Genomic DNA, 27,215 nt, shown 5'->3' on the forward strand with positions numbered 1-27,215 from the left:
GATTAGCCTATCTCCCATAGGGGAAAGGGAGTCTGGATTCTGTACTCACCATAAGCTACAGCTAGTCCTCAACTTATGACTGGTCACCTAGTGACTATTTGAAATTACGGCAAATCAATAGAATAGAATAGAATAGAATAGAATAGAATAGAATAGAATAGAATAGAATAGAATAGAATAGAATAGAATAGAATAGAATAGAATAGAATAGGAGTTGGAAGGGACCTTGGAGGTCTTCTAGTCCAACCCCCTGCTCAGGCAGGAAACCCTGTGCCATTTCAGACAAATGGTTGTCTAGTCTCTTCTTAAAAACTTCTAGTGTTGGAGCATTCACAATTTCTGGTGGCAAGCTGTTCCACTGGTTAATTGTTCTGACTGTCAGGAAGTTTCTCCTTAGTTCCAGGTTGCTTCTCTCCTTGATGAGTTTCCATCCGTTGCTTCTTCTCCTGCCTTCGGGTGCTTTGGAGAATAGCTTGACTGCCTCTTCTTTGGGGCAGCCCCTGAGATACTGGAACGCTGCTATCCTGTCCCCACTCATCCTTCTCTTCGTTAAACTAGACATCCCCAATTCCAGCCACTGTTCCTTACATGTTTTGGCAAAACTGGTCCATAGCGAACACTTGGTTTGCTTTCAGAAAAAAAAGCCATAAAAGCAGGTCAGTCACATGAAGACCTGCTTTTTGACCATCACAGCTGGTTGTATTATGGTCGTAAATTGAGGACTACCTGTATGTAGCCAGCCAGCTGCATTGTGGAAACCATTTGGGGCCCCGGTGGCACAGTGGTTAGAATGCAGTATTGCAGACAAACTCTGCCCGCAGCTTGGAGTTTGATCCTGATGGGGCTCAAGGTTGACTCAGCCTTCCGTCCTTCCGAGGTCAATACACTGAGGACCCAGATTGTTGGGGGCAAATATGATGATTGTTTGTAAAGTGCCCAGAGGGGGTTGTAAAGCACCGTGGAGTGGCAAGTGACTTTCAAGACTAAGGCAGGGCTAGAAGTCTTGTTTCCTGGATCTAGCCTGGTATCTTAATCACTTGATCAGACTGGTTCTATAAAATATAAACAATACACATACAAGAATAAAAATAAAAAAATTAAAAGCATGGTCTACACTTGGAGAAATATAATGCTATAGGGACAGTTGAGCGGGGCCAGAGAACGGAGGCTTTGGTATCATTCAGTAGTTGTTCAACACGAGGAGAAGCGGAATGCATAAAACAAGGAAATGAACACACTTGAATTCTGTAAATTGTATTACAGTTGCATGCAGTCTGAAGTTGTTATATAGGATTTCACACACACACATGAACGCGAAGTAGCTGGGCACATACACTGAAAAATTCTATGGTTTGTTCAACCATGGTTTTTTAAATAAATCATGATTCATAACATCACATTAAAACAAAGCTTACAAGCCTCAAAGGTAGGAGTCACACACACTAATGCCAAAGCAAACGAGGGAGGTTATGATTAGTTCATATCAAGAAAAAATCCAGTCCTGGCATTCTTCTAACGAAGCTGTGTGGTTTCTGAGTATAATGCAACTAAGGGCACTTTTTTAAAAAAGCAATACACATTTAATGAATCAGAAGAAATAAAATTAATGCAAAACTAACTACTGCGCTGTTTGCCTTTTATAGAATGGAAAAATAAGCGTGCTGCAGAAGTCAAAACTTTATTGTTATTGGAATAATGACAAAATGACAAATTCATAGCAAACAGCGCCATCTGTTGGTTATATTACTTTTAAAGTGGCCCATGCCTGAAAACATACATATTGGATTTTCAAGGCAATTAATTGAAGGAAAAATAATTAGTTAAGGAGTAAAAGCATTTTTCCTACCGATGTGGCCAGATTCAATATTAACTTCTGCATTATATATTATTTAAAGCTATTTTTATCCAATTATTTTTAGAACTTTTTATTTAATTCTATTCAATTAAAAAAAGTTTCCTGAAAAGTTTAGTTTTAGGCTAGATCCAAATAAATGCTCCCCTTCATGGATTACTGCCTTGTCGTGGCGAAGGGGCTTGCGTAATTCAATGAAGCTATGAGCTATGCCGTGCAGGGCCACCCAAGACGGACAGGTCATAGCAGAGAGTTCTGACAAAACGTGATCCACTGGAGAAGGAAATGGCAACCCACTCCAGTATCTTTGCCATGAAAACCCTATGGACAGTACCAAAAGGCAAAACGATATGACGCTGGAAGATGAGCCCCTCAGGTCGGAAGGCGTCCAATATGCTACTGGGGAAGAGCAGAGGGCTAGTACTAGTAGCGCCAGAAAGAATGAAGCGACTGGGCCAAAGCCGAAAGGACGCTCAGCTGTGGATGTGTCTGGTGGTGAAAGGAAAGTCCGATGCTGTAAAGATTTTTTCTCCATAGGAATCTGGAATGTAAGATCCATGAATCAAGGAAAGCTGGACGTGGTCAAACAAGAGATGACTAAACATCGACATCTTAGGTATCAGCGAACTAAAATGGACAGGAATGGGTGAATTTAATTCAGATGACCATCAGGTATACTACTGCGGGCAAGAATCCCTCAGAAGAAATGGAGTAGCCTTCATAGTCAATAAAAGAGTAGGAAAAGCAATACTGGGATACAATCCCCAAAATGACAGAATGATCTCAGTTCGAATCCAAGGCAAACCATTCAATATCACAGTAGTCCAAGTCTATGCCCCAACCACCAGTGCTGAAGAGGATGAAATTGACCGGAAGCTCTACAGCACCTTATAGAACTAACACCCAAAAATGATGTCCTTATCATCATGGGGGATTGGAATGCTACAGTAGGAAGCCAAAAGATAACCGGAATAACAGGCAAGTTTGGCCTTGGAGTACAAAATGAAGCAGGGCACAGGCTGATAGAATTGTGTCAAGAGAATACGATGGTCATAGCAAACACTCTTTTCCAACAACCCAAGAGACGGCTTTACACATGGACATCACCAGACGGTCAACACAGAAATCAGATTGACTATATGCTCTGCAGCCAAAGATGGAGAAGCTCTATACAGTCAGTAAAAACAAGACCAGGAGCTGACTGTGGCTCAGACCATGAGCTTCTCGTTGCAAAGTTTAGGCTTAAACTGAAGAAAGTAGGGAAAAGCACTAGGCCAGTCAGGTATGAATTAAATCATATCCCTGTTGAATATACAGTAGAGGTGACAAATAGATTTAAGGAATTAGATCTGATAGAGTGGCTGAAGAACTATGGACAGAGGTTCGCAACATTGTACAAGAGGTAGCAACCAAAACCATCCCAAAGAAAAAGAAATGCAAGAAAGCAAAATGGCTGTCTGAGGAAGCTTTGCAAATAGCTGAGGAAAGGAGGGAAGCAAAAGGCAAGGGAGAAAAAGAAAGATACACCCAATTGAATGCAGAATTCCAGAGAATAGCTAGAAGAGATAAGAATGCCTTCTTAAATGAACAGTGCAAAGAAATAGAAGAAAACAATAGAATAGGGAGGACCAGAGATCTTTTCAAGAAAATTGGAGAGATGAAGGGAACGTTTCATGCAAAATGGGCATGATAAAGGACCAAAATGGCAGGGACCTAACAGAGGCAGAAGAGATTAAGAAGAGGTGGCAAAATTACACAGAAGAACTATACAAGGATGAGCTTAACGTCCCTGATAATCACAATGAGGTGGTCACTGACCTCGAGCCAGACATCCTAGAATGTGAAGTGAGGTGGGCCTTAGAAAAGCTGAGCAACAACAAAGCTAGTGGAGGTGACAGTATTCCAGCTGAGCTATTCAAAATCTTAAAAGACAGTGCAGTAAAAGTGCTACACTCAATTTGCCAGCAAATTAGGAAAACTCAACGGTGGCCACAGGATTGGAAAAGATCAGTTTACATTCCAATTCCAAAGAAAGGCAGTGCCAAAGAATGTTCAAACTATTGCACCATTGCACTCATTTCTCATGCTAGTAAAGTTATGCTTAAAATCCTACAAGCTAGGCTCCAGCAGTATGTGGACCGAGAACTACCAGAAGTACAGGCAGGATTTCGAAAAGGCAGAGGAACTAGAGTTCAAATTGCCAACATATGTTGGATCATGGAGAAAGCTAGAGAGTTCCAGAAAAACATCTACTTCTGCTTCATTGACTTTGCTAAGGCCTTTGATTGTGTGGATCACAACAAACTGTGGCAAGTTCTTAAAGAGATGGGAGTACCAGACCATCTTATTTGTCTCTTGAGAAACCTATATGCGGGTCAAGAAGCAACAGTGAGAACTGGACACGGAAGCACTGATCGGTTCAAAATTGGGAAAGGAGTCCGGCAAGGCTGTATACTGTCGCCCTGCCTATTTAACTTATATGCAGAGCACATCATGAGAAAGGCAGGGCTAGATGAATCAAAAGTTGGAATTAAGATTGCCAGAAGAAATATCAACAACCTAAGATATGCAGATGATACCACTCTAATGGCAGAAAGTGAAGAAGGACTAAAGAGCCTCTTGTTGCGGGTGAAGAAGGAGAGTGCAAAAGTTGGGTTGAAACTAAACATTAAGAAAACCAAGATCATGGCATCCGGCCCTCTCAATTCCTGGCAAATAGATGGGGAAGAAATGGAGGTAGTGACAGATTTTATTTTCCTGGGCTCCAAGATCACTGCAGATGGGGACTGAAGCCAAGAAATTAAAAGACGCTTGCTCCTGGGGAGGAAAGCCATGGCAAATCTAGATAGCACACTAAAAAGCAGAGTCATCACCCTCTCAACAAAAGTGCGTATAGTCAAGGCTATGGTCTTCCCAGTTGCAATGTATGGCAGTGAAAGTTGGACCATAAGAAAGGCTGAGCGCCAAAAAATGGAGGCCTTTGAACTATGGTGCTGGAGAAGACTCCTGCGAGTCCCTTGGACTGCAAGGCCATCAAACCGGTCAGTCCTAGAGGAGATCAACCCTGACTGCTCTTTAGAAGGCGAGATCCTGAAGCTAAAACTCAAATACTTTGGCCACCTAATGAGAAGGAAGGACTCACTGGAGAAGAGCCTCATGCTGGGAAAGGTTGAGGGCGAGAGAAGAAGGGGACGACAGAGAATGAGGTGGCTGGATGGAGTCACTGAAGCAGTAGGCGTGAGCTTAAATGGACTCCAGAAGATGGTAGAGGACAGGAAGGCCTGGAGGAACGTTGTCCGTGGGGTCGCGATGGGTCGGACACGACTTCGCAGCTAACAACAACAATTGTTGTTGGGGTCGTGGGGTCGCGATGGGTCGGACACAGGGCTTTTTTTCTCATAGAACGCTCAGAATGGAGTTCCGGCACCTTTTTTGGATGGAACCTTGTAGGGTAGGCAAGGCAGGTTGTATGACATGTGTGAGTTCCGGCACCTTTTTCTTTTACAAAAAAAGCACTGGTCGGACACGACTTCGCAACTAGCAACAAATGCTACTGTGCATTTATTAGATAAAAAGCGGAGTGCAACGGTGTTATATGTGCAATGGCACACACGTGAGATGGCTGGATTCATTAACTGGCCTTCTGCGGGTTAGTTAGTGCAGGGGTCCTCCAACCTGGCCCTTTTATGAAAGGGCCAAGTTGGAAGACCCCTGAGTTGGTGGGTCATTTTCTGGGTTAGGGTTATCTGGGGAATTCTGGGAGCTGTTAAAGTTACCCAGGTTGAGAAGCACTGCTGACTACAGCAACGCTGTGATTTTTCCCCCAACAGTTTTTCTAAATTCATTGCAACTTAAGTTTTCCTTTAGAAAGTGTAGCGCAAGCGAGCTAATCAGAGAACAGCAAACTACGATCAATTAAATGTCAGCGTTGCGGCCTCCGCCACTAAGGCGCCTATCCCTAAGAAGGTGCGCGGCCCCGGCGCGTCTCCTTCGCCTGGTTCTCGGCGAGGGAATTGCTCCACGATCCCTTAGAAGTCCGCTCCGGCGGGGTAATGACGTCACCTCGGGAGACTCGGAAGTGACGCACACGCCGCCCCCCAGAAGGCTCCGCCCTTCCTTTTCCCCGGCGGTAGCGGCCGTCTTCAGGTGAGCACGATGGCGCTGCGCCGGGCCTTCGGTTTCATCCGGGGTCGTGGGGCGCCATCCGCTCACGAGCCCCGCCGAAGCGGGCCCGCACGGAGAGGGAAGGGCTGGAGATGGACGCCCGCGGCGGTATTTCCACCTCGGGGGAAGGGGGAACGGGGAGCGGGGGAGAAATATTAGGAAAAAGAGCCCCGGATGTAAGGCGGTGGAAGGAACCATTCCGTTTGTGAAGGGGGGGGGGAATTTCTGCGGATCATTTTTTTTCTCCCACGGAGGGATCATTTTGCAGCAGCCGCAGAGAGGAAGGGGTGCAGGCGTAGTTCCCGCTCGCATCGCCCCCGAAGCCGCCGGCGCGGACCTCCCTGGGGCGAAGCGAGGGCGCCGGGCTTCTCCACGCGCTGCGGCTCTCCCGTAGTGCTCGCTCCGGACTGGGCTATCTGGAGCTGCTGAAAGTCGCAATTTAGGAAGGGGGGAAACGCCGTGATGTTGCCATCCTTCTCCAGCAGAAAAAGGGCTAAAGGTGCACAAGTGCAGTCGTTGCTTTCGTTGATTCTAGGAAATTGAGGATTGGGTGTTTCTCACGTGCTGGTTTGTGAGCCTGAGGGGTTGTAGGTGCCATGGCCTTAATGGGGAAGAAGAAATTTCAAGGGGGAAAAACAAATAAATTTACTCTTTCCTTGGAATTGGTACGTTTTGTAGTACAGATCTCTCCCAATATTGAACTGGTTTCCTACGTAGAGAGAGGACTGATTTGTGGTGGAAGGTAAACATTTTGGGCTGTAATGTAAATCACAGTATGTTAAATCTGAGTTGATCCGATACAGACGTGGTCTTTGCATAACAGGCTGCAGAGGGTGAAACTATAGTGTAATAGTTTAGCTGTTAAGCAGCTAAGACAATGCCGGGTTCCCCCATCAGTAAACCACACAATCATAGCTTAGCTTAACATTGGCTCCAAGTAGTTTTACCTTGGCTGATCTCAAAAGGGGAAGTAGGGATGGACTTAATACTCCGATGGGAGGCTCCAAACAAATAGTAAAACTGTTGGAATTTTTTTTGTTAAGAACCAAAGAAAAAACTTGAAAGAAAACTGGCAAAAAACCTGTTTCAAGAAAATTATATGGATGGATCCATCAAATCATCAGAATCCAAGCTCGGTTTTGCAGGTTTTTCCTAGCAGAATGTGCCAATTAAGCTGTGTTATAATTTTAATTATATTTTCTATTGGCTTGGCATTTCAAATAAGATCTGAAAAATAATAACCGTTTAGCACTAAAGTGTAACATTTCAATCCATTGCATTAAAAATTCTGATTCCAGGATAACCAAATTGAGGTATAAACGAGACTGGAATTTTACAGTTTTACAATTCTTTTATCAATCTTACAATTTTACATTGTGTGTGAATTGTCAGGGGGCTGTGCAGGATAGGGTGTTCTTTGGGGTAAAACCCGAGGCTGCGAGGATGACTATCTTAGGACACCTTTGGATGTAAATAATGAAAATACTATGAATTCTGAGCAGCTTTTTTTCCAGCGGCCTAAGAAGGAATAGCTCATTTACTATTTCAAGTCTGAAGCACATTTTTTTTCTCCCAATTTTGCCTAGGTGAGCTTTGAAAATGGTCCGCTACTCACTCGACCCAGAGAATCCCACAAAATGTAAGTTAACTTTCTCGAGAGTTTACTTCGGAGATTTTGGTCACGGGACAAAAAAGTGTTAATTTTTGCTTGTTTTCTTGTAGCCTGCAAGTCCAGGGGATCCAACCTTCGGGTCCATTTCAAGGTATGCAAGTTGGGCCTTGCCTCTGACAGCGTGAGGGGTGGGTAGGTGTCTTTGCAGGTAGTCCTCAACTTACAACTATTTGTTTAGTGACTGCTCAAAGTTACAGTGGCACTGGAAAAATTGACTTATGACCATTCTTCACACTTCACGACCGTTGCAGCATCCCCATGTTCAAAATTTGAATGCTTAGCAACTGGCTTATAATTCCCAGGATGATGTGATCGTCTTTGCAACCTTCTAGCACGCATACTCAGTGGGGAAGCTAGATTCGCTAAAAGCCAGGTTACTGATTTAATACTGCGGCGATTCATTTATCAACTGTTGCAAGAAGGGTTGCAAAACGGGCCAATAACTGTCTTGCTTAGCAGCAGAAACATTGGACCTGATGGTTGTAAGCTGAGCACTGCCTGCATTTCGATGGGACTTGGTTGCATTAGATTGTGTTCGGTCTCGGGAGTAGCAGTAGCTCTTGAGACTTAACGTACCGCTCCGTAGTGCTTTTCAGCCAGCGCTAAGCGGTTTACAGGGTCAGCATATCCAACAGTCTGGGTCCTCGTTTTACTGACCACGGAAGGCTGAGTCAACCTTGAGTCTGTGAGAATCGAACTGCCGGCAGTCGGCAGAATGATCCTGCAGGACTGTGCTCTTAAGCTACTGCGCCATCACGGCTCTTAATAGTCAGCTTCTAATTCCACCCTCCTTTGCCAGGCGCCGTCGGGCTCCCCGTCCCCGGAGGCTCTTCCCTGACTAGCAGGCCTGGTTCTTCTTCCCCAGAGACCCGCTGGGTGGGGTGGCCCCAGGAGATGATTCTCCATCGTGGGCAGGGGGCAAGGCTACCACAGCAGTGGCTCTTCCGGGCTTTTGCTACTTCGGCTTTCCTCATATCTTCCACCACTGTTGATTTGGAGGCAAAACAATTGGGGTAGTGTTAAGGCGCCGGCCCAGAAACCAGGAGATTGTGAGTTCTAGTTCCCACCTTAGGCCCACAAGCCGACTGGGTGGCTTTGGATCAGTCTTCCTTTTCAGTTCAGCCCATCTCCACGGGGTGGTGGTTACAGGGGAAAAGAATGTGTGTTTGCTGCCTTTTGAGTTATTTGTAAAGTAATAAAAGAGGTAAAATTCTAATAAAATAAAACTATCTTAATGTTACACCTCCTTTATTGATTTTCCTATGGTTGGGCAACCAGTTAATAATGATTCTTGGGTTGCCTGTTTGAAGTTCTTGGAATCGACTAATATGGAGAACGGTTGTTTATTTGAGGAGCGGGGGGGGGGGAAACATACGTCGCAACTGCAGTGAAGATCAGCTTAGGATACCTTTGGATTTGTTATAAAAGCAGGCTGGAGCGTCTGAGCAGTTGCTTAGCAAAACAATTTTGCACTTATTCTACAACAATATCTGGTGGCTTTGTTGTAATCCACGTGTTTTTTTGAAAAACAGCCGTGCATCATAAGAGATTTAAATAAAATTGAAATGGACCGCAGTGGGCATGTAGTCCATCCCTCTCTGTAGCGCAGGATCCATTAGGATATCTCTGACAGATAATTAATTCCCCAGCTGCTTTTTGAAGAGCTAAAGCAAAGGCGAGCTCACTGTTTCATGAGGCAGCCTGTTCCACTGGCTGAGAGCTGTCCTTGAACCTTCTTCCTTGGCTTCGGTTCGGTGGTTCTGGCCCTGCCGTCTGACCCAATCAGGGGTCTTGTCTGCCCCCTTTTTCGTTTTGCTAAATAAAGATGGCCGCCCAACTCACAGGTAGGGCACTCCGGGCAGCTTACACAAGGGGTCCCCCGCCCTTGGGCCGCCCAAGTGGCAGACGAGCGCTCCCGCGGCTCCAGTTGCACAGGCACACTCGCGCACAACGCTCCCTTTGCCTGGCGGGCAGGCTGGGCTGCCTGCCGCTTGCGCAAACGGAGTCGCCTGTGCTTGCGCACACACCTGCTGTGCGCACAGGTTCATCCCCCTCCCCTGATGGTCCACCAAGCTGGAAAGGTAGAGGACCGCTGGCTCGCACGCCATAAAACCCACCGCGTAAAATCCTCACCCTCGTGATGGCAGCAAGAAACCGATCGACCACTTGGAGAGCTCCATTTGGGGTCACCAGGCCTGCCAGCAAAAACCCTGTCTTTGGGAGAGCCTTGGGAAGGGTGGGGGCCAGGTGTACCTCAACGAGAAGGATATTCCATAGAGGAGGCCCTTTTCCGTGGTCTGCCAGGTGCACATTCCTAATCGACGGGACGCGCAAAACGCCCTGCCGCCTTCCCACCCTGGTGGGCTGGGCAGATGTAGCAAGGGAGGAGGGGGTCCTTCCAGGAGCCTGGCCCCGAGGCGTGCAGGGCTTCAGAAGCGATCGCCAGCCCCTTGAAGTGTGCCTTCTTCACCTGTTCCCTTTTCTCTAGAACACGCGTGAGACGGCCCAGGCCATCAAGGGGATGCACATTCGGAAGGCCACCAAATACTTAAAGGATGTGACTCTGAAGAAGCAGTGCGTTCCCTTCCGGCGTTACAACGGTGGTGTCGGCAGATGCGCGCAGGTACGGCTCTGGGAAACCTTGGACGTGTGTGTGTGTGTGTGCGCAGGTCTGTGAATAATAGCAATTTCGGGAGAAATTCTTAAAAAGAGCAATTACTTCAAGTACTACTGAGGAGGATATGGCCAAACGACAATTATTGGTACCTTGCTTAGAAATGGAAGCTTTAGTGTGTCCACAGAGGTGCTTGTTGTGGGGAATAGAGGGGGTTTCGTGCAGGGGGTCCCAACCTTGGCGAGTTTTAAGACTCGAGAACTTTAGTTATTCTGGCTGGGGGGTTCTGGAAGTTGAAGCCCCTGCTATGGTTGGGAAACCTCAGTGCGTGTGGTAAAACTACCTCTGAGCTGCCTTGTCCTTTGTTTTTGTGGACTTTCGTTGTTTAGAGCTGGTTCCTGAGCTGGAAAGATAAGGGCGGACGCATTATTTGGACTTTATATAAAACCTTGGCAAAATTTAAGTAGATTCTCGTGTTGTTTGGATGCAGTGAACTTAAAGCCTTGTCTGGGTTCCCTTAGGCATTTTTAGGGTTGCTGTGATGACTTTCTTAGGACACCTTTGGATTAACCGTGAAAATAAGATTACTTCTGAGCAACCCGTAAAAGCGGAAAGCTCGAGAACCTCCTTACTGGAAAGAAAATTGACAGCAAATTTGTCCTCTTGCAGGCCAAGCAGTGGGGTTGGACCCAGGGCCGTTGGCCGAAAAAGAGTGCCGAGTTCCTCCTGCACATGCTCAAAAACGCTGAGAGCAACGCTGAGCTGAAGGTAACGTTGGATGCTGCCTGGGGGTTGAGGCCGGCTTTCGGGTAACGCTAACTATATTGAGCCACAAAGAGGATTGGGGGACTGGAGGCTAAATTGGGGATGTCCAGTTTAACGAAGAGAAGGACCGGGGGTGACATGACAGCCCCCTTCCAGTATCTCAGGGACTGCCCCAAAGAAGAGGCAGTCAAGCTCTTCTCCAAAGCGCCTGAAGGCAGGAGAAGAAGCAACAGAGGGAAACTCATCAAGGAGAGAAGCAACCTGGAACTAAGGAGGAATTTCCTGACAGTTAGAACAATTAACCAGTGGAACAACCTGCCTCCAGAGGTGGTGAATGCTCCAACACTGGAAGTTTTTAAGAAGAGACTGGACAGCCATTTGTCCAAAATGGTTTAGGGTTTCCTGCCTGAGCAGGGGGTTGGACTAGATGACCTCCAAGGTCTCTTCCAACTTATTATTATTATTGGGACAGGTGGGGTTTGCAATCTAGTTAAACCAGTGCATTTAGTACTCTGTGTGAACCGAGTTTCTAGCAAGTATTCTCCATCCTAATGGAGATTCCCCTTTGTTTTGCATTAGAATTAGAATAGAGCAGGAAGTGGCCTTGGAGGTCTTCTAGTCCAGCCCCCTGCTTGAACAGCAGGACCTAGACCATCTCAGACCATCTCAGTCCAGTCTCTTCTTAAAAAACCCCCCACCCCCCAGTGACGGAGCGCCCATGATTTCTGGTGGCCAGCTGTTCCCCTGGTTAATTGTCCTCCCTGCCAGAAAGTTTCTCCTTAGCTCCAGGTTGCTTCTCTCCTTGAACAGTTTCCATCCCTTGTTTCTTGTGGGGTGATGTTATTAATCAACTCTGGAGAGCAAAGAGAAACTAAGAAGGGGGTTATTGTTTTTCAGGTCTTGGTTGAAAATAGTTGAGATTCTTTATAACCGCAGTGCTTAAAGCTAGGACGGTGTTCTGTACCAGCCTGCTACCGGCCCTGCAGAAAAGGCAGGGACAACCCCTTTTACAAGAAGGCAAGAGGCTGGAATTACACCTGCCAAATTTATTGCTACAAAAACAAATAGAACAAGACACAACCAAGAAACAGGAGCTTTTCAAGTGGTTGCCTTCAGCAAACCACCCCTCCCACGGATTCCCCCTTAAATACAGTTCAGGGCGTGGCCTCTCTCTGCCTCCTTCCGAGGTGCCCCATTGCCTTCCTCTGTTTACTCCTGATTGACTGCCTCCTGCGTCGGGCGTCCTTGAACAGGGCCAGCTGTGGGTCATCTTCATCCACGCTGTCAGGCTCACACAGCTGGGTCTGCCTATTCACCAGATGGGAGGGGCCTGGCTGAGGACTCTCATCAAGCTGTCCAACCCCCTCAGCAAGCTCATCCGACCCAACTGCCGAACCCACAGGCTGACCCTGAATCACAACAGACGGGGACAGGTAGTCCTCAACTTACAACCGTTCATTTAGCAACCAAATTTACAACGGCACTGAAAAAAGCAACTTGTCCTTGTGCTCACCCACCGCCGCCATCACCTTCCTCCAGGGTGAGGGGAGCAGAAGCCAGGCAGTGGGCCTGCATTTGCAATTGCTGCGCACACACGCACACACACGCGCACACACGAGTCAGGCGGTTTCCCAGCCAGCTTCCAAGAAGCAAAGTCGGTGGGAGAAGCCAGAGTTGCCTAAAGGGCCACTCAAGAGCTGCCGCAGGGATCTGCTTGACTGGCAAAAGAGCTTGCAAAAACTGAGCACGACTCAGCTCGCCACCACCGCCTTGTTTGGCCACAGAAATTCTGGCTCCGGCTGTGGTTGTAAGTCAGAGACCACTTGGAATTTTGCTTTGTGGAGCGAGTGAAACGATCCCAGGCCAGGATGGCGAGTATATTGAGTGGGAAGCAAAGAGAACTATTTTGTTTATAAGGGAGGGAGGGAAGGTCTCCAGGGGGCACAGCTGACCTTAAGGGCCGAGGGCTTGCCGAGTAGATGAAGGAGAATTGCCTCCAGGTTTTAATGGCCGTCGTGGGCATGGGGACCTTTGAAGTAATTGGAATCAGTGCGGATTCTCCGCTGCCACCCGCTGGAATTAAGAGGCGTCATCGAAAGGGCAGTTGTGCCTGGGCTTCGAGAAGAGGCACGGTTTTTTAAACAACCGTGGTGACTGTGGCAAATCGTTTTAAAGAGAGCTTTCCAAAATGTTTTTCTCCCCCCCCCCTTTCCAGGGGCTGGATGTTGATTCGCTGGTAATTGAGCACATCCAGGTTAACAAGGCCCCCAAAATGCGCAGGCGCACTTACCGAGCTCACGGGCGCATCAATCCGTACATGAGTTCTCCCTGCCACATCGAGATGATCCTCACAGAAAAGGAGCAGATTGTCCCTAAGCCAGAAGAAGAAGTTGCTCAGAAGAAGAAGGTAAGCCCCCCCCCCCCCCGGTTCGATTGACAGCCATCCAGAGTTTCTTTATAAGACAGACAGCTGTACAAATCTTTGAAAGGAATAAACTTTTCTTAGCATGTGTGGAATCAAAAATTCACCCTGCTATACTCAATAGTTAAAGCCTGTTTAAATACATTGTTTTAGATATGTTGACTCAGGTGAAGCTCTTAAAATATTTTTATTCATGTCTTTGCAACTGCAGATATTTATTTTACCTTTCATTTTTATAAGTAATTCAAGGTGGCAGCCATGCCTCATGTTCCTCCTTGCTCCTAACTTCACCACAACCTGTGAGGTGGGCCAAGCTGAGAGATTGACTGGCCCAAAGTCACCCAGACAGGACTCGAATTCAGACTCTTAGTATTTTTCATAGTCAACTAAAGGTTCCCGTGTATAAAGTGCAATGCGATTCGATTGGTGGTCCCAACAGCCTCCAGCGGTTTTTCCCAACTATGGCAATAATAATAATAATAATAATAATAATAATAATAATAATAATAATAATAATAATAATAATAATAATAATAATAATTGAATTTCTATACCGCCCTTCTCCCGAAGGACTCAGGGCAGTAAGACATGTGAACTTCAACTCCCAGAATGCCCCAGTCCCAAGTGCTGACTGGGTTATTTTGGGAGTCGAAGTCCGCACTTTAAAATGGATAAGATTTGGAAACATTGACCTAAAAGTTCACAAAGATGGTGAGTGTATGAAGTCTAATAGAAATTTAAAAATCTCTTAATTTCATACATTAACATCAAAAGAGAACCTTAATGTCCATTTTTTAAATTCTCCAGTATGCTCGGGGTATACGCCTTATGTTAGGAATTCAGCTTGTAACAAGAATCAATAGCCAGGGATCCTCCTTTGCATATAAATACATTAACTATCCTGATTCGTGAATGTTCTATGATTTCCATAAAAAGCCAACTGGGATTGGTTGCCTGGCATGCTTGCTTCATTGTAAACTAGCAATGTGAATAATTCTGGCATAATATGATGTGTAAGTGCATTGTGTGGCTCATTAGTGGCTTATTGTAATATTCTGCAAATGTATATGATTGTTGCAAATTGGTACTGATTTGTTTCATTTTCTTTTTTTCAGATATCCCAAAAGAAATTGAAGAAGCAGAAACTAATGGCTCGGGAATAAACATTGATGTAACTTACAAATAAAACTAGTTTGTTTTAACACACATCTGCTCTTCATTATAAATTTATGCAATGGTCTTAACTTTCTGTGTAATGTGTTTTTCGGCAAGATTATACTTCACAGATTTCAAACACACTTTAAATTGAGCTTATTTTAAATACACAGAAAAACATGATTTTTAAAATATGCCTGCACATTTATAAAACAATGATGGCTAGCTGTACTCACTAATTACACACTAGCTGTAATTCCAGAGGCTGATCAACTGGCATGTGTGTGGCCATTGATGGATAGCTTGCTTTCCGGAGCTATTGAATCTGGAATGCAATCATTCAGATACAGACAAAAATGCTCTTTGCTGTCTTTTAATGGCCAGCTGCCTTTGGCATCCCAGATCCCTGAACTATTAAATGTGTCTCCCATGTGGAACTTGGTATAAATCAGTTTTTTTCAAAGGCTGCCTAGGGGGTTCTGAGAGTGGAAGTCCATACGTATGTCTTAAATTTGCAAGAACACTGTTCTAAATGAAATGGGATTACAAGGATGTTAATTGGAGCTTTGCTCTGACATTTAAGCGTGTGAACCAATGACAAATACGCCTTTCAACTCCAGTTCCTTCTTCAATCTCAGATTCAGGGCATTTTGAATAAAATATAGTACAGGTTAGCCCTCAACTTAAAACATTTCATTTAGTGACTGTTCAAAATTACAGCGGCACTGGAAAAAGTGACATGTCTGTTTTTCACACTTGCAACCATCGCAGCAGCAGCCTGGTCGGGGGATCCAAACTCAGCCGCTTGGCAACTGACTCATGACGGTCGCAGTGTCCCGGGGTCAGGTGATCCCCTTTGGCGACTTTCTGACGAGCAAAAGTCCACGGGGAAGCCAGATTCTTTTAACAACCAGGTTGCTAACTTAGCAACCGCAGTGACTCAACTGTGGCAAAGAAAAGCAAAATGGGCCAAAATTCACTTATCAAATGTCTGGCTTAGTAACGGAAACATTGGCCTTAATTGCGGTCATAGGCTGAGGAGTTTTCTCTGCCATCTCCTCTGGCTTTCTGCATGTACTGGGTGAGGTTGGCGAGCTGGGGAGGGAAAAGAGGTCTAGCGTAGCCTTGTGAATGTGTTCGGCCACGATCCACCCCCAGGGCCACTGGGACGAGCAGCCTGCGGGCGATAGGAAAAGAGAAAAAGTTCTGTATGCTCATAAAGCAAAAAGCAGGTCAGACTTCATCTCTTTAATTCCTGCGCCTGAAATGTCCTCAAACGCCTTAAAGACAAAGAGTGCAATTATTAACCAGGTTGTGTTTTTTTTTACACGCTATTTAAATTTCCAGGCGCTGCCTAACCTCCAGCAGGAAATCTGAAGCCCCCCCCCCCAAATCCCTACAGGTTTCTAACCGGGGAGGCCGCGGCTGAACTCCAGCGTCGTGTGGATAGGCCACCTGGGATCTCTCCCTGAGCGCCCTCCACCTGGTCCAGGACCCGGGGAACGGGGTGCCAGAGTTGGAGGGGACCTCCGAGGTCTTCTAGCCCAACCCCCCCCCGAGGCAAGCAGGAGACCGGATGCGAGGGGTCTTCGAAGCGATTGGCCCGTCGGAGGCACCCCGGTTCCTCAGCCAGCGGCCCAAGGGGGCCGGAGCTCAGCCGGCCCGCGTCTCACTTAACGACGGAACCTTTGGGCTCTGCGGTGGCTGCCAGGGGAGTTTGGCCCACGGGGATCCCGCCGGCAGCAGGGAAGCCGCCCTTTCCTTCCTTCCTTCCTTCCTTCCTTCCGGCTTTTACTTCGGGTTGTGGTTGTGTGTGTGTTTTTTTCCGGGGGGAGGGGGCGGGTGGGGAGGTCCTGGCCCAGGCGACGAGGCCAGAAAAGCGGCTCTTCCCTCGATCGCCGCGAAGGGAGACGCGCCCTCCAGCAGTTCCCGGCTGTTCAGGAAGAGCGGCGGGAGGCGCGGAAACACGCGTTCTCTCCACCCCCGCGTTCACACGCGCAGCCCGGCGCCCGCCCCGCCCCGGAGCCCCGTCGCGCCCCGCCCCCTCTCTCCCATTGGCGGTCGCCGAGTGACGTCTGTTTTCCGCCTCACCCGGAAGTGGAGCCGCTTCCCTCCTCCCGCCGGGAAACCTCCGCGCAGGTGAGTGAGACGCCGGGACCCCCCCCCGCCCCCCTCCCCCTCCCCCGGGGGGGTTCAGGCGCCCCCCCCCTTCCCGGCACCTCCTGGCTCCTTCCGCTGCCCCCCCGGGCAGGGAAAGGGAAAGGGCCCCCCCTTCGAATATTTTTATTTTCAAACTGTCACTTTAAAAGTGTGGGGGAGGGGCGGGTTTCCCTTTAAGTCAGAGGTCGCCTCCCGCCCCCGAATGACCCCCCCCAAATAAGGAAGCTCAGCCCTGCTGGCATTTCCCCCCCCCCTCCTCAAGTACCTGTATCTGTCTATTTATCTGTTTCTCTCTCTCTCTCTAGCTCCCCCCCTCCCCTTCTATTTCTCTCTCTTTCTCTGTCAGTCTATCTATCCATCTCTTGACATCTCTCTCTCCATCTATCTATTTATCTCCTCTCTCTATTCATCTATTTATCTCTATCTCTATCTTTCTATCTCCCCCTCTCTCTATTTATCTCTCGCTATTCATCTATTTTTGTAAGGGACACGGTGGCTCAGTGGGTTAGGACGCTGAGCTTGAACGGCAGTTTGGCGGGTCGAATCCCGAGTGCCGCGTAGCAGAGTGAGCGCCTGTTACTCGTCCCAGCTTCTGCCAACCTAGCAGTTCGAAAGCACGTAAAAATGCAAGTAGAAAAATAGGGACCACTCCGGTGGGAAGGTAACAGCGTTCCGTGCGCCTTTGGCGTCTAGTCATGCCGGCCACATGACCACGGAGACGTCCTCAGACAAGCGCTGGCTCTTCAGCTTTGAAACGGAGATGAGCACCGGCCCCTAGAGTCGGAAACGACTAGCACGCATGTGCGGGGGAACCTTTACCTTCACCTTTTATTCATCTATTTATCTCTCTTTATATCTCTCTCTATTTATCTGTCTTCCCCCTCTCTCTATTTATCTATCTCTTTATCTATCTCTCCATCTCTCTCTTTAGCTCTCTATTCATCTATTTATTTATCTCTATCTCCCCCCTCTCTCTATTTATCTGTTTATCTCAATCTATCTCTATCTCTCTTTATCTCTCTCCATCTATTTATCTCTCCATCTATTTATCTCTCTTTATCTGTCTCTTTATCTATGGCTTTTCATTTAATAAAATATTAATTTGTGACCATTAACCGTTCAGATTAAAGAACCATGTTAGTAATAATTACTGATTATACGACTAAGAGAGGAAAAAGGCTGCTGTGGCAACGTTGTCACCCACCCACTCATTTTGTTTGGAGAAGAGCCAAACGTTCATCCCCTCCTCTTAAAGTTCCCAAGTTGAATGAGCACTGATGGCTTTTTCCCCCTGGCCATTGGGGGGGGGAGGCTAACGGCATTAAACGTTAAGCCCGGTGAAAACATTGGCTTTATTGACTGTGGTATGGGAGTAATTTTCTATTATCTTCCTCCAAGCAGTATTGGCTGTTTCCTAGTTCAGCCTACAGCCCAGGGGTTTCCGGGTGGTCTCCCATCCCAGGATTAAGCAAGCCAGATCCTGGTTAGCTTTTATAAAAAACCTGCAAAGGTAGAGGATTGTCATTCAATGTGATGCTAGTATGTGCTTGATTTATTTCACAATTCCCTCCTCCAATGCTTCCACAGAACGGGAACCGCCTCTGAGGCAGGCTGAGCTGAGAGAGAGTGGCTCCCTAGCATGGCAAATGATGTGCGGGTGGACTTGAATCTGGGTCTCCCAGGTTCCAGTCCCACATTTTAGTTACTTGGCCATGCTGACAACATAGTAATAAAATACAACATAAATAAGTGTTGGGTTGATACTTAACACAGGAGTTATAATACATCAGTAGAAACATTGTGTATTTGATTTGTACTGATGGATTGATGATATGCAATCATTGTCAGATTTTGAATTTTTTTTGAAGACTGTTTTGCAATTGATTGTTTGCAATTTTTTAATGACAAAGTTTCCCGACCCATTTTCTTTTCTTTACAGTGATGCATTTATTATACATTTCCCTCTTATTTAGCCTGACATAGTAATATTTTAAAATCCATGGAGTAATTGATGCTTCTAACTGTTTACTTCAGGTTTGGTATAGTTTACTAATTAAAATTGCAATCCGTTTTTAGTAGCTGGTACACAACTCAGCTGAAGGTAAACCACCTAGGAAACCTGAATACAGGCAAGCTGTAATTAACTGAATGCATTCTCTCAGTGCAGCAAAGGGCCAGCGTTGTTTTCATCAAAATGCAAGTGAAACTGGAGTGCTGCAACTCTGTAACTGTGTCCTAGCTTTTAAGAAGGAAAACAGTATAATTGCATTGAAACATATGAAAAGCAAAACATTTGAACTAGTTCTAGAACCCCAAAATGGAAGAAAAAACTGTTCATTACCATTTATAATAAAAATAGCAATTGTTTTCCTTGGAGAGAAGTGACAGAGACTTTTTAAAGAGTCAGGCCACTGCCACCCCTTTATAAAGTTTTGACTGGCAGGCGAACAACTTCGTAGAATAAGGCCTGGAGGAACATTGTCCATAGGGTCGCTATGGGTCGGACACGACTTCGCAACTAACAACAACAATCAAAAATAAGTCATTGGCTGTCAGAATATCACTCTGAAATCTCTAGTCCAGATTTAATCATTTTATACCATGTCAGTAGGCAGCCAATGGCCCAGGGTGTGTTTGTAGGTATGTGAAAAGTCAACAAGGTAGCCATAACCACATAATTGAAGCCCTGCACCTTTTTACATAAAAAGCAAGCAAAAAAAATCACCTGATCACTTTCTCATGGATCCCTCTGCCTAAATGCCTCAAACAGTATTCCCAATAATTCTATTAAGATTTAGAGCAGGGCTCTTCAAACTTGGCCTTTTTATGACTTGTGAACTTCAACTCCCAGAATTCCTCAGCCAGGCACGAATTCTGGGAGTTGAACTGCACAAGTCATAAAAGGGCCAAGTTTGAAGAGCCCTGATTTAGATGCTACAGTTTATTCATTTGCAAATAAAAGTTGACTTTGTTAATTAAAAAAATACTATCCAATCCTCTATTTCTTATACAACTGAAGTAAGCTGAATTCAAGTGAGTGGAGCTCTTAGATTAAATATATATTACAGAAAGCTCTGTATTTCTAATTATATCTTTGCAATGAAAATATATAACGCGTGTGATTTAGATTTAGCTTAGTAGCAAATTATAAGAATACATTTGTGGGATTATCCATATTCACTAGACTGCTCACTTTAATGAAGGCTAACATAACCCCATTATCTTTTGCTACTTTTTGTTGTTGTTGTTGTTCAGTAATATCTAGGACAAAAAGTAATTGTCAGAATAAGAGAATGTTATGATGCAGGTAATCTCGATTTACAGCCATTTATTTAACGACTGCTCAAAATTACAGGGACTGAAAGAAGCAGTTTGCAACTGGTCCTTGCATTTACAAAACCATTGCAGCATCTCTGCAGTCCTACGATCACAATTTGGGTGTTTGGCAAACAGCCTGTGTTTGTGGCAGTCGCACTGCCCGGGGTCCTGTGGTGTCTGTTTGCAGCCTTCCCACTGGCTTCTGATGAGCAAAGTCAGTGGGCAAAAGCAGCTCTGCTTAACGACTGCACATTTCAGTGAACAACTGCAGAGATTTGCTTAACAACCCTGATAAAAAAAGTCGTAAAATCGTGCACAACTCACTTAACAACGGTTTTGCTTAGCAGCTGAAATTCCGGTCCCAGTTGTGTTTGTTAAGCCATGGACTACCTGTATTTAAAAGGTTTACTGGGTCACAGCAGCTTAAGCTGATCGGGTGGTGTGAATGCCTGCCGGATTATTTTCCTCAGTTCTGGGGCAGCCCAAAGGGGTAGGACCAACTTCCGGAATCCCCCAGCCAACATGGCTGCCGCCCAGGGGGGTTATGGGAATTGAAGTCCCGCCTGCGTACAATGCTTCAAAATGGAGAAGGCTGCTCTACGTACTGACTTGGAAAGTGTGTTTGTCCCCCAAAATTGGTGAGGATGAACCTATAATGGTTTCAATATAATGATGATGATGATGATGATGATATAACAACAACAACAACAATAATAATTTGGAAAGGTCCTTGGAGGTCATCTAGTCCAACCCCCTGCTCAGGCAGGAGAACCTATCCCATTTCAGACAAATGGCTGTCCAGTCTCTTCTTAAAAACTTCCAGTGTTGGAGCATTCACAGCTTCTGGAGGTAGGTGGTTCCACTGGTTAATTGTTCCGACTGTCAGGAAGTTTCTCCTTAGTTCTAGGTTGCTTCTCTCCTGGATTAGTTTCCATCCGTTGCTTCTTGTCTTGCCTTCAGGTGCTTTGGAGAATAGCTTGACTCCCTCTTCTTTGGGGCAGCCCCTGAGATACTGGAAGACTGTTATCCTGTCCCCCCCTTGTCCTTCTCTTCATTAAACTGGACATCCCCAATTCCAGCAGCCGTTCCTTGTATGTTTTAGCCTCCAGCCCCCTGATCCTCTTTGTTGCTCTTCTCTGCACTCTTTCTAGAGTCCCAACGTCTTTTTTACATCCTGGTGACCCCTTGTTGTATTTCCTCCTGCAGCACCTGTTCAGAGCAGACTCCGAAGAACCATGGTGTGCATTCCTTGCATCGTCATTCCGGTCCTGCTCTGGGTCTACAAGAGGTTCCTCGAGCCGTATCTCTACCCCTTCCTCTCTCCTCTGGTCAGACGCCTTTGGCCCAAGAAGGCCGTGCAGGGGGCGGCCAAGCCGGAGCGAAGGGCCAGCTCTGAGAAGGATTCCCTGAGGCTGGATCCCCTCAGCGATCAACCGGAACTTTATGAAGTGAGTATTGCCCAGGCAGAACGCGTCCGTGTGTGCGTGCGTGCGTGCGTGTGTGTTTTGAGGAACCCCGTTAGAAATGGGTAAGAATAAAATAGAAAAGTTACATCTGATACGGTCAAACGACTAAAATGATTTAGTCATTTGACCATACCAAATATATGAAACTAATGCAGACAGTCCTCCACTTACGACCACAGCTCAGCCCAAAATTTCCACTGCTAAGCGAGGCGATTGTTATGTGAGTTGCACCTTATTTTACAACCTTTTTTTGCCACAGTTGTTAAGTGAATCCTGCAGTCGTTAAGCGAATCGGTCTCCCCCCACTGACTTGGCTTATTGGAAGCTGGCTGGGAAGACTGCAAATGACCCCAGGACAGGGCAGCTGTCATAGGTACACGCCAGTTGCCAAGCGCCCGAATTTCGATCACGTGACCGTGGGGGATGCTGCAACGGCTGTGAGTGCGAAAACCGATCACGAGTCACTTTTTTCAGCAGTGTCGTAATTTTGAACGGTCACTAAGCAATTGGTTGTAAATGGAGGACTATCTACAAATACATCGTCCGATACAAGGAAAACAAAAGGATCGCAAAATGGACGGGCGATTCATACCGCTTTGCTAATTGCAAACAGAAACCTAATTGCCAACAGGCCTTGCCTGCTTCATGCTGTAACTCTAACAGAGCAGTTTCTCTGTTTTTCATTCCCCGCACCAGCCGGGCTCTCCTTGGCGTATCCTGGAACATACCTAAGGAAAGGAAGCCGTTCATTTTGAATTTTGCTCTGGGACGAATTTTAAGCTCGAAGGCTTGGCAGTGGCCTCGTTCACTACCTGTAGTCTTTCCTCTGCTGTTCTCGTCCCCTGTGCCTCTTTACCAATGAATATCCATAACGGAAAGGAGATTGCCTGTAAGTCAAGGCAACAAAAACGCTGCAAAGAATTGGGAAAATCTTGGCTTTGCAGCGGGTGAAGCCCTGTGCAAGCTTGAATCTGCTGCACGAGGGTCCTGTTTAAAATGCTCGTGCGAAAGTGAGTATCGTTGCCCTTTAGGGTGAGGACTAGCAACATGGGGCCTCCGGGTGCCAGAATGTCTGGCTGCGTGCCGTCTCCAAAATAACACTATTAATAATTAACCACCGTCATTAGTATCATTAACAATTAATTATTAAATAATATTAATAGTTAATAGTCCACTGTTAAATAGTCCATGGACTGAGCTACTGTTACATTTTCTTTATTGTCACTGATAAGCCACATTCCCCCCCCAATGTTCTAAATAGGTTCGGTTTTAGAGTTTGAAGGGGCAAATTGAGATTTTTTTTAGCCAGCTTCACCCACCAAATAAGGTGGAAAATTATCCCACTCTGCTGGAACGGCTACTGGAATTGGGTATGTCTAGTTTAATGAAGGGACGCGGTGGCTCAGTGGGTTAGGATGCTGAGCTTGTCGATCAAAAGGTCGGCAGTTTGGCGGGTCGAATCCCGAGTGCCGCGTAGCAGAGTGAGCGCCTGTTACTCGTCCCAGCTTCTGCCAACCTAGCAGTTCGAAAGCACGTCAAAATGCGAGTAGAAAAATAGGGACCACTACGGTGGGAAGGTAACAGCGTTCCGTGCGCCTTTGGCGTCTAGTCATGCCGGCCACATGACCACGGAGACGTCCTCGGACAAGCGCTGGCTCTTCGGCTTTGAAACGGAGATGAGCACCGGCCCCTAGAGTTGGAAACAACTAGCACGCATGTGCGGGGGAACCTTTACCTTTATCTTTTAGTTTAATGAAGAGAAGGACGAGGGTTGACATGATAGCAGCCTTCCAGTATCTCAGGGGCTGCCCCAAAGAAGAGGGAGTCAAGCTATTCTGAAGGCAGGACAAGAAGCAATGGAACCTAGAACTAAGAAGAAATTTCCTGACAGTCAGAACAATTAACCAGTGAAACAACCTGCCTCCAGAAGCGGTGCATGGAAGTTTTCAAGAGGAGACTGGACAGCCATTTGTCTGAAATGGTATAGGGTTTCCTGCCTGAGCAGGAGGTTGGACTAGATGATCTCCAAGGTCCCTTCCAACTTTACTATTATGATTATGGTTATGCTCAGGGGGCGTCACTGGTCCCCGAACCCTCCCCCACTTCTTCACCTCCCAATACAGTCTTTGCCAGCCAGGGTGCCCACCTGCCCTGCTTTCAGCAGACTTCCAGTGATGGGCCTACGAGGCTGCAGGCGAAGGGGCTTAAGCGCATTGCGGGCAGTCCTTGACTTATGACCTTAATGGAGCTGGAATTTCTTCTTAAGTCCTGATGGTGATCTGTCTAGGCACCCACGTGGCTGATCGGATTTTATAAGCTCTTTTGGTGTTGGTTGTTAAAGAGAATGCTGTGGCCGTAAAGTGAACGCAGCAGTTGTTCAGCAAACTTTGGTCCTTAAGCAAGTCAGGGCATTCCCACTGGTGTCTTTTGCTGGCAAAAGACATTATAAATCGCACCGTGGAACCGTGGAACACCACAACTGACCTCAAAGGTTAGGCAGTTGCCAGGAGCCTGTGGTTGTGGGTTGTGGGTTTTCCACTATTGGAACTGGTCCATAAGTACCTTTTGGAGGGGTCTCTCATAGCTTGGAACAGTCGTTAAGCAACCAGTCATTAAGAGAGGACCTGTAAATAAGCATCATGCAATTAAAAAAAAGTTATGACTCTAATCAATGATGTATCCAACTCACCTGTCCATAAGGCTGTCTTGCGCATGATCTAAAATGGGGGTCCCCAACCTGCCCCCCCCCCGGGCTGTGAACCAGTACCGGTCCGTGGTCGCACAGCTGGAAGTGAGTGGTGGGCGAGTGAAACTACACATGCACAGGAACTAGGTTGCACGCTCCTCCTCCCCCCCCACCGTCCGTGGAAAAATTGCCTTCCATGAAACCGGTCCCTGGGGCCAAAAAGGTTGGGGACCGCTGATCTAAAAGGAACTTGGTCTTTCTAGGATCAAGAAAAACATATTAGGATCATCTAGTCCCCAGTCTTGTTTTTTCTGTTTCAAAACTCACGGAATGAATGTGCATTTTAAAAAAACAACTCTTCCCCCCCCCCTCCCTGCCTTTCAGACCAAGAGCAATGGCATTGCAAATGGACTTCCTGGAACTGGGCCCAAGGCAGATTCCGAGAAAAAGACGGATTAGTTACGCTTCCTTTGTGGGGTCAAGGCTGTTATTTAGAAATGAACTCGCAGTGTTGTCTCCACGTGGATATTTTACTGATTGCACATTTATCTGAATGGAAATTTGGAATATGTATAGACACCCGTCACCCGGGGAGGCTTGGAATAATTCTAGCTGTGTCCTTGAAAATAGTTTTAATATATTGTCTTGCTGTTGTTAAATTTTGGGGTGGCTGGGACCCTAATGTGCAGTGCAATTGGAGAGCGTTAACAATTTTAGTGTCCACATTTTATTAAAGCTATAACTGTCAATTTTGCTACTTGTTTCAAAAAAATTCCTGAAATCCTTCATTGAAGATGGCTCCTAGGTTTGTCTGTTTTTTTTAAGCAAAAGATCATACCCACAGTAGCTAAAAAAAAGCAGCATTGTAAATATTTGAGTACTAATGGTGAAAATTCTGATAGCTACTAATTTGCTGTTTCTAAATTAGCATCTGCAGAGCTGCCTATTGCCGATTCCTCACAATGTTATAGAAAAACTTTTAAAAAGCAGATACTATATGGAGGAAACAATACCAGTTCAGTGCCACAAAGGGAAAATGTCCTTTTTTGATGTTTTTGAGCTTCTAAGGGTGGGGGGAAAAAGCTAAAGCTGATAAACACAACTTTTTATGCAAATTCCTGTATTTTGGTTGATCATGTCTACCTCCCTAATTAGAATAATTCCCAAGACCACCATAGCAAATAAACCTTACTGGTTATTGTTGTAACTATGCTATTTTATCTGCAATGTAGATTTTCAGTTGGTGCATTCTAAAATCCATGTGTGTTTTTCATAAAGGAACAGGGAAGTTGTATCTCCCATGTGAAGTAAAACTTGCACCTTAGAAATATGCCCAGGACTCCTTTTCAATTTAAGGCATTTTTACAGAGAACAGGTGGGTGATTGGGAAAGGTTCTGTGGGGATAGAGTGTTTTATTATTTTTCTGAGAGATCTATTTTAGTGAAGGAGGAGACTGCAACCCTTTGCCTAGGAAAAATGCAAATTTAACTGATTTAGAATTTGAATAAAGTGTGAAAGCAATACATGTATTATGCGCTGAGTCCCAATTCTCTCCCTCCCTCTTTTTTTTGCATACCCAAATTAAACATTCAGTTTAGCTTATAAACACACCAGTTAAGGGGAGCTTGTTGTCATCTTGTACTGTTGTGCCAATAATGGCATAAATCTCTAACCCAGGGCTCTTCAAACTTGGCCCTTTTATGCCTGGCTGAGGAATTCTGGGAGTTGAAGTCCACAAGTCATAAAAGGGCCAAGTTTGAAGACCCCTGCTGTAACTCATGCTGGCTGGGGAATTCTGGGAGTTGAAGTCCATATGTCTTAAAAGTTGCCAAAAATGAGAAGCCTTGTCCTGACCCTATACCAGGGGTAGGCAACCTCGGCTCTTTTATGACTCATGGACTTCAACCCCCAGAATTCCTGAGTCAGCTATGCTGACTCAGGAATTCTGGGAGTTGAAGTCCATGAGTCATAAAAGAGCCGAGGTTGCCTACCCCTGCCCTATACTGAGTAATGCAAAATAGCTGGCTTGGCTGCAGATATAATGGGCATTTAAGGAGCTGGGCAAGCCGGCTGGGAGGTGAGTTAAAATATGGCAGAGCTCAAATTTGTACCACATATGCAGTCCTCAACTTACAACCATTCGTTTAATGACCATTCAAAAATATAAATCACTGGGGGAAAAACCAGTCCTTGCACTTAATCATTGTCACATTATCCCCACAGTGACATGATAAAAATTTTGGGCACAGGGCAACAGGCTTGAGCAGGGGGCTGGACTAGAAGACCTCCAAGGTACCTTCCAGATCTATTTCTATTTCTATTCTTATTCTATTCTAATATATCTAGGTCATTTGACTCTTGGAAAGCAGCTTCGGTCTGTTCCCACAAGAGTGTCTTTGTGGGGTTTCTCTGTCACTCAGTTGATGGTTGTCCCAAAGGTGCTTTTTCAAAAGGCAGCCGGACTTTTCTTGGGTTTTTTCCCTGAAAACATTTTGCTTCTCGTCCAAGAACTGAAGAAGCTTCTTGGGTGAGAAGCGAAACACTTTCAAGGAACACCCCCTCCCCCGAAGAAAGTCCGGTTGCCTTTTGGAAAGCACCTTTGGGGACCCCACAGGGTGGCTATGTGCCGTGTGGTGTTCGTTTGCAGGCAAATCACTTGTCTCGGGGTCGCCTCAGCTTGCCCCTCTGTGAAATGGGCTTCACCTGGGACCTGTTTCAAAATGGGAAAACCAGGCCGCCCGCGGTGCCTCCGCGGCAAACCACCAGGGGGCGCAGAAGGGTTGAAACTGCCAGCTTCAGCTCTGCGAGGGAGCCTCGGAGACGGGAAGGGAGGCGAATCGCTCCAACTCCCGCCTGCGCACTCGGGGCTCACGAGGACTTCATTTCCCGATACGCAGGTTGGCTTCCGCACGCCTGGGCGGGGCCTTCGGGCACGTGATC

At 46.3% G+C, this 27,215-nt stretch overlaps 2 protein-coding genes across 3 annotated transcripts; both read left to right on the forward strand.

Moving 5' to 3' along the window:
• The first annotated feature begins 5,923 nt into the window (after positions 1-5,923).
• On the forward strand, positions 5,924-14,695 carry RPL17 (ribosomal protein L17). 2 transcript variants are annotated; one of them, XM_081319329.1, is made up of 7 exons: positions 5,924-5,998; positions 7,603-7,655; positions 7,739-7,779; positions 10,177-10,311; positions 10,972-11,070; positions 13,283-13,474; positions 14,605-14,695. In XM_081319329.1, the coding sequence occupies exons 2-7, from the start codon at positions 7,616-7,618 to the stop codon at positions 14,650-14,652; spliced, it is 555 nt and encodes a 184-aa protein (XP_081175455.1). In that variant the 5' UTR covers positions 5,924-5,998; positions 7,603-7,615; the 3' UTR covers positions 14,653-14,695. The 2 variants fall into 2 exon arrangements, with proteins under 2 accessions (XP_081175455.1, XP_081175456.1); XM_081319330.1 differs by lacking the exon at positions 5,924-5,998 and adding an exon at positions 6,267-6,515.
• Positions 14,696-16,669: 1,974 nt separating this feature from the next.
• Positions 16,670-25,800, forward strand: LOC308663129 (UPF0729 protein C18orf32 homolog). Its single transcript, XM_081319333.1, has 3 exons — positions 16,670-16,783; positions 21,329-21,570; positions 24,659-25,800. The coding sequence occupies exons 2-3, from the start codon at positions 21,358-21,360 to the stop codon at positions 24,731-24,733; spliced, it is 288 nt and encodes a 95-aa protein (XP_081175459.1). The 5' UTR covers positions 16,670-16,783; positions 21,329-21,357; the 3' UTR covers positions 24,734-25,800.
• The last annotated feature ends 1,415 nt before the right edge of the window (positions 25,801-27,215 follow it).

Source organism: Vipera berus, assembly GCF_964194415.1.
Source record: "Vipera berus genome assembly, chromosome: 2".
Lineage (NCBI taxonomy): Eukaryota > Metazoa > Chordata > Lepidosauria > Squamata > Viperidae > Vipera > Vipera berus.

Coding starts and splice junctions, on each gene's coding strand:
- LOC308663129 (XM_081319333.1), top strand. CDS start 21,358: ATGGTGTGCATTCCTTGCATCGTCATTCCGGTCCTGCTCTGGGTCTAC. Junction 21,571..24,658: donor ATCAACCGGAACTTTATGAA/GTGAGTATTGCC, acceptor CCTGCCTTTCAG/ACCAAGAGCAATGGCATTGC.
- RPL17 (XM_081319329.1), top strand. CDS start 7,616: ATGGTCCGCTACTCACTCGACCCAGAGAATCCCACAAAAT. Junction 10,312..10,971: donor GTGTCGGCAGATGCGCGCAG/GTACGGCTCTGG, acceptor GTCCTCTTGCAG/GCCAAGCAGTGGGGTTGGAC. Junction 11,071..13,282: donor AGAGCAACGCTGAGCTGAAG/GTAACGTTGGAT, acceptor CCCCCTTTCCAG/GGGCTGGATGTTGATTCGCT.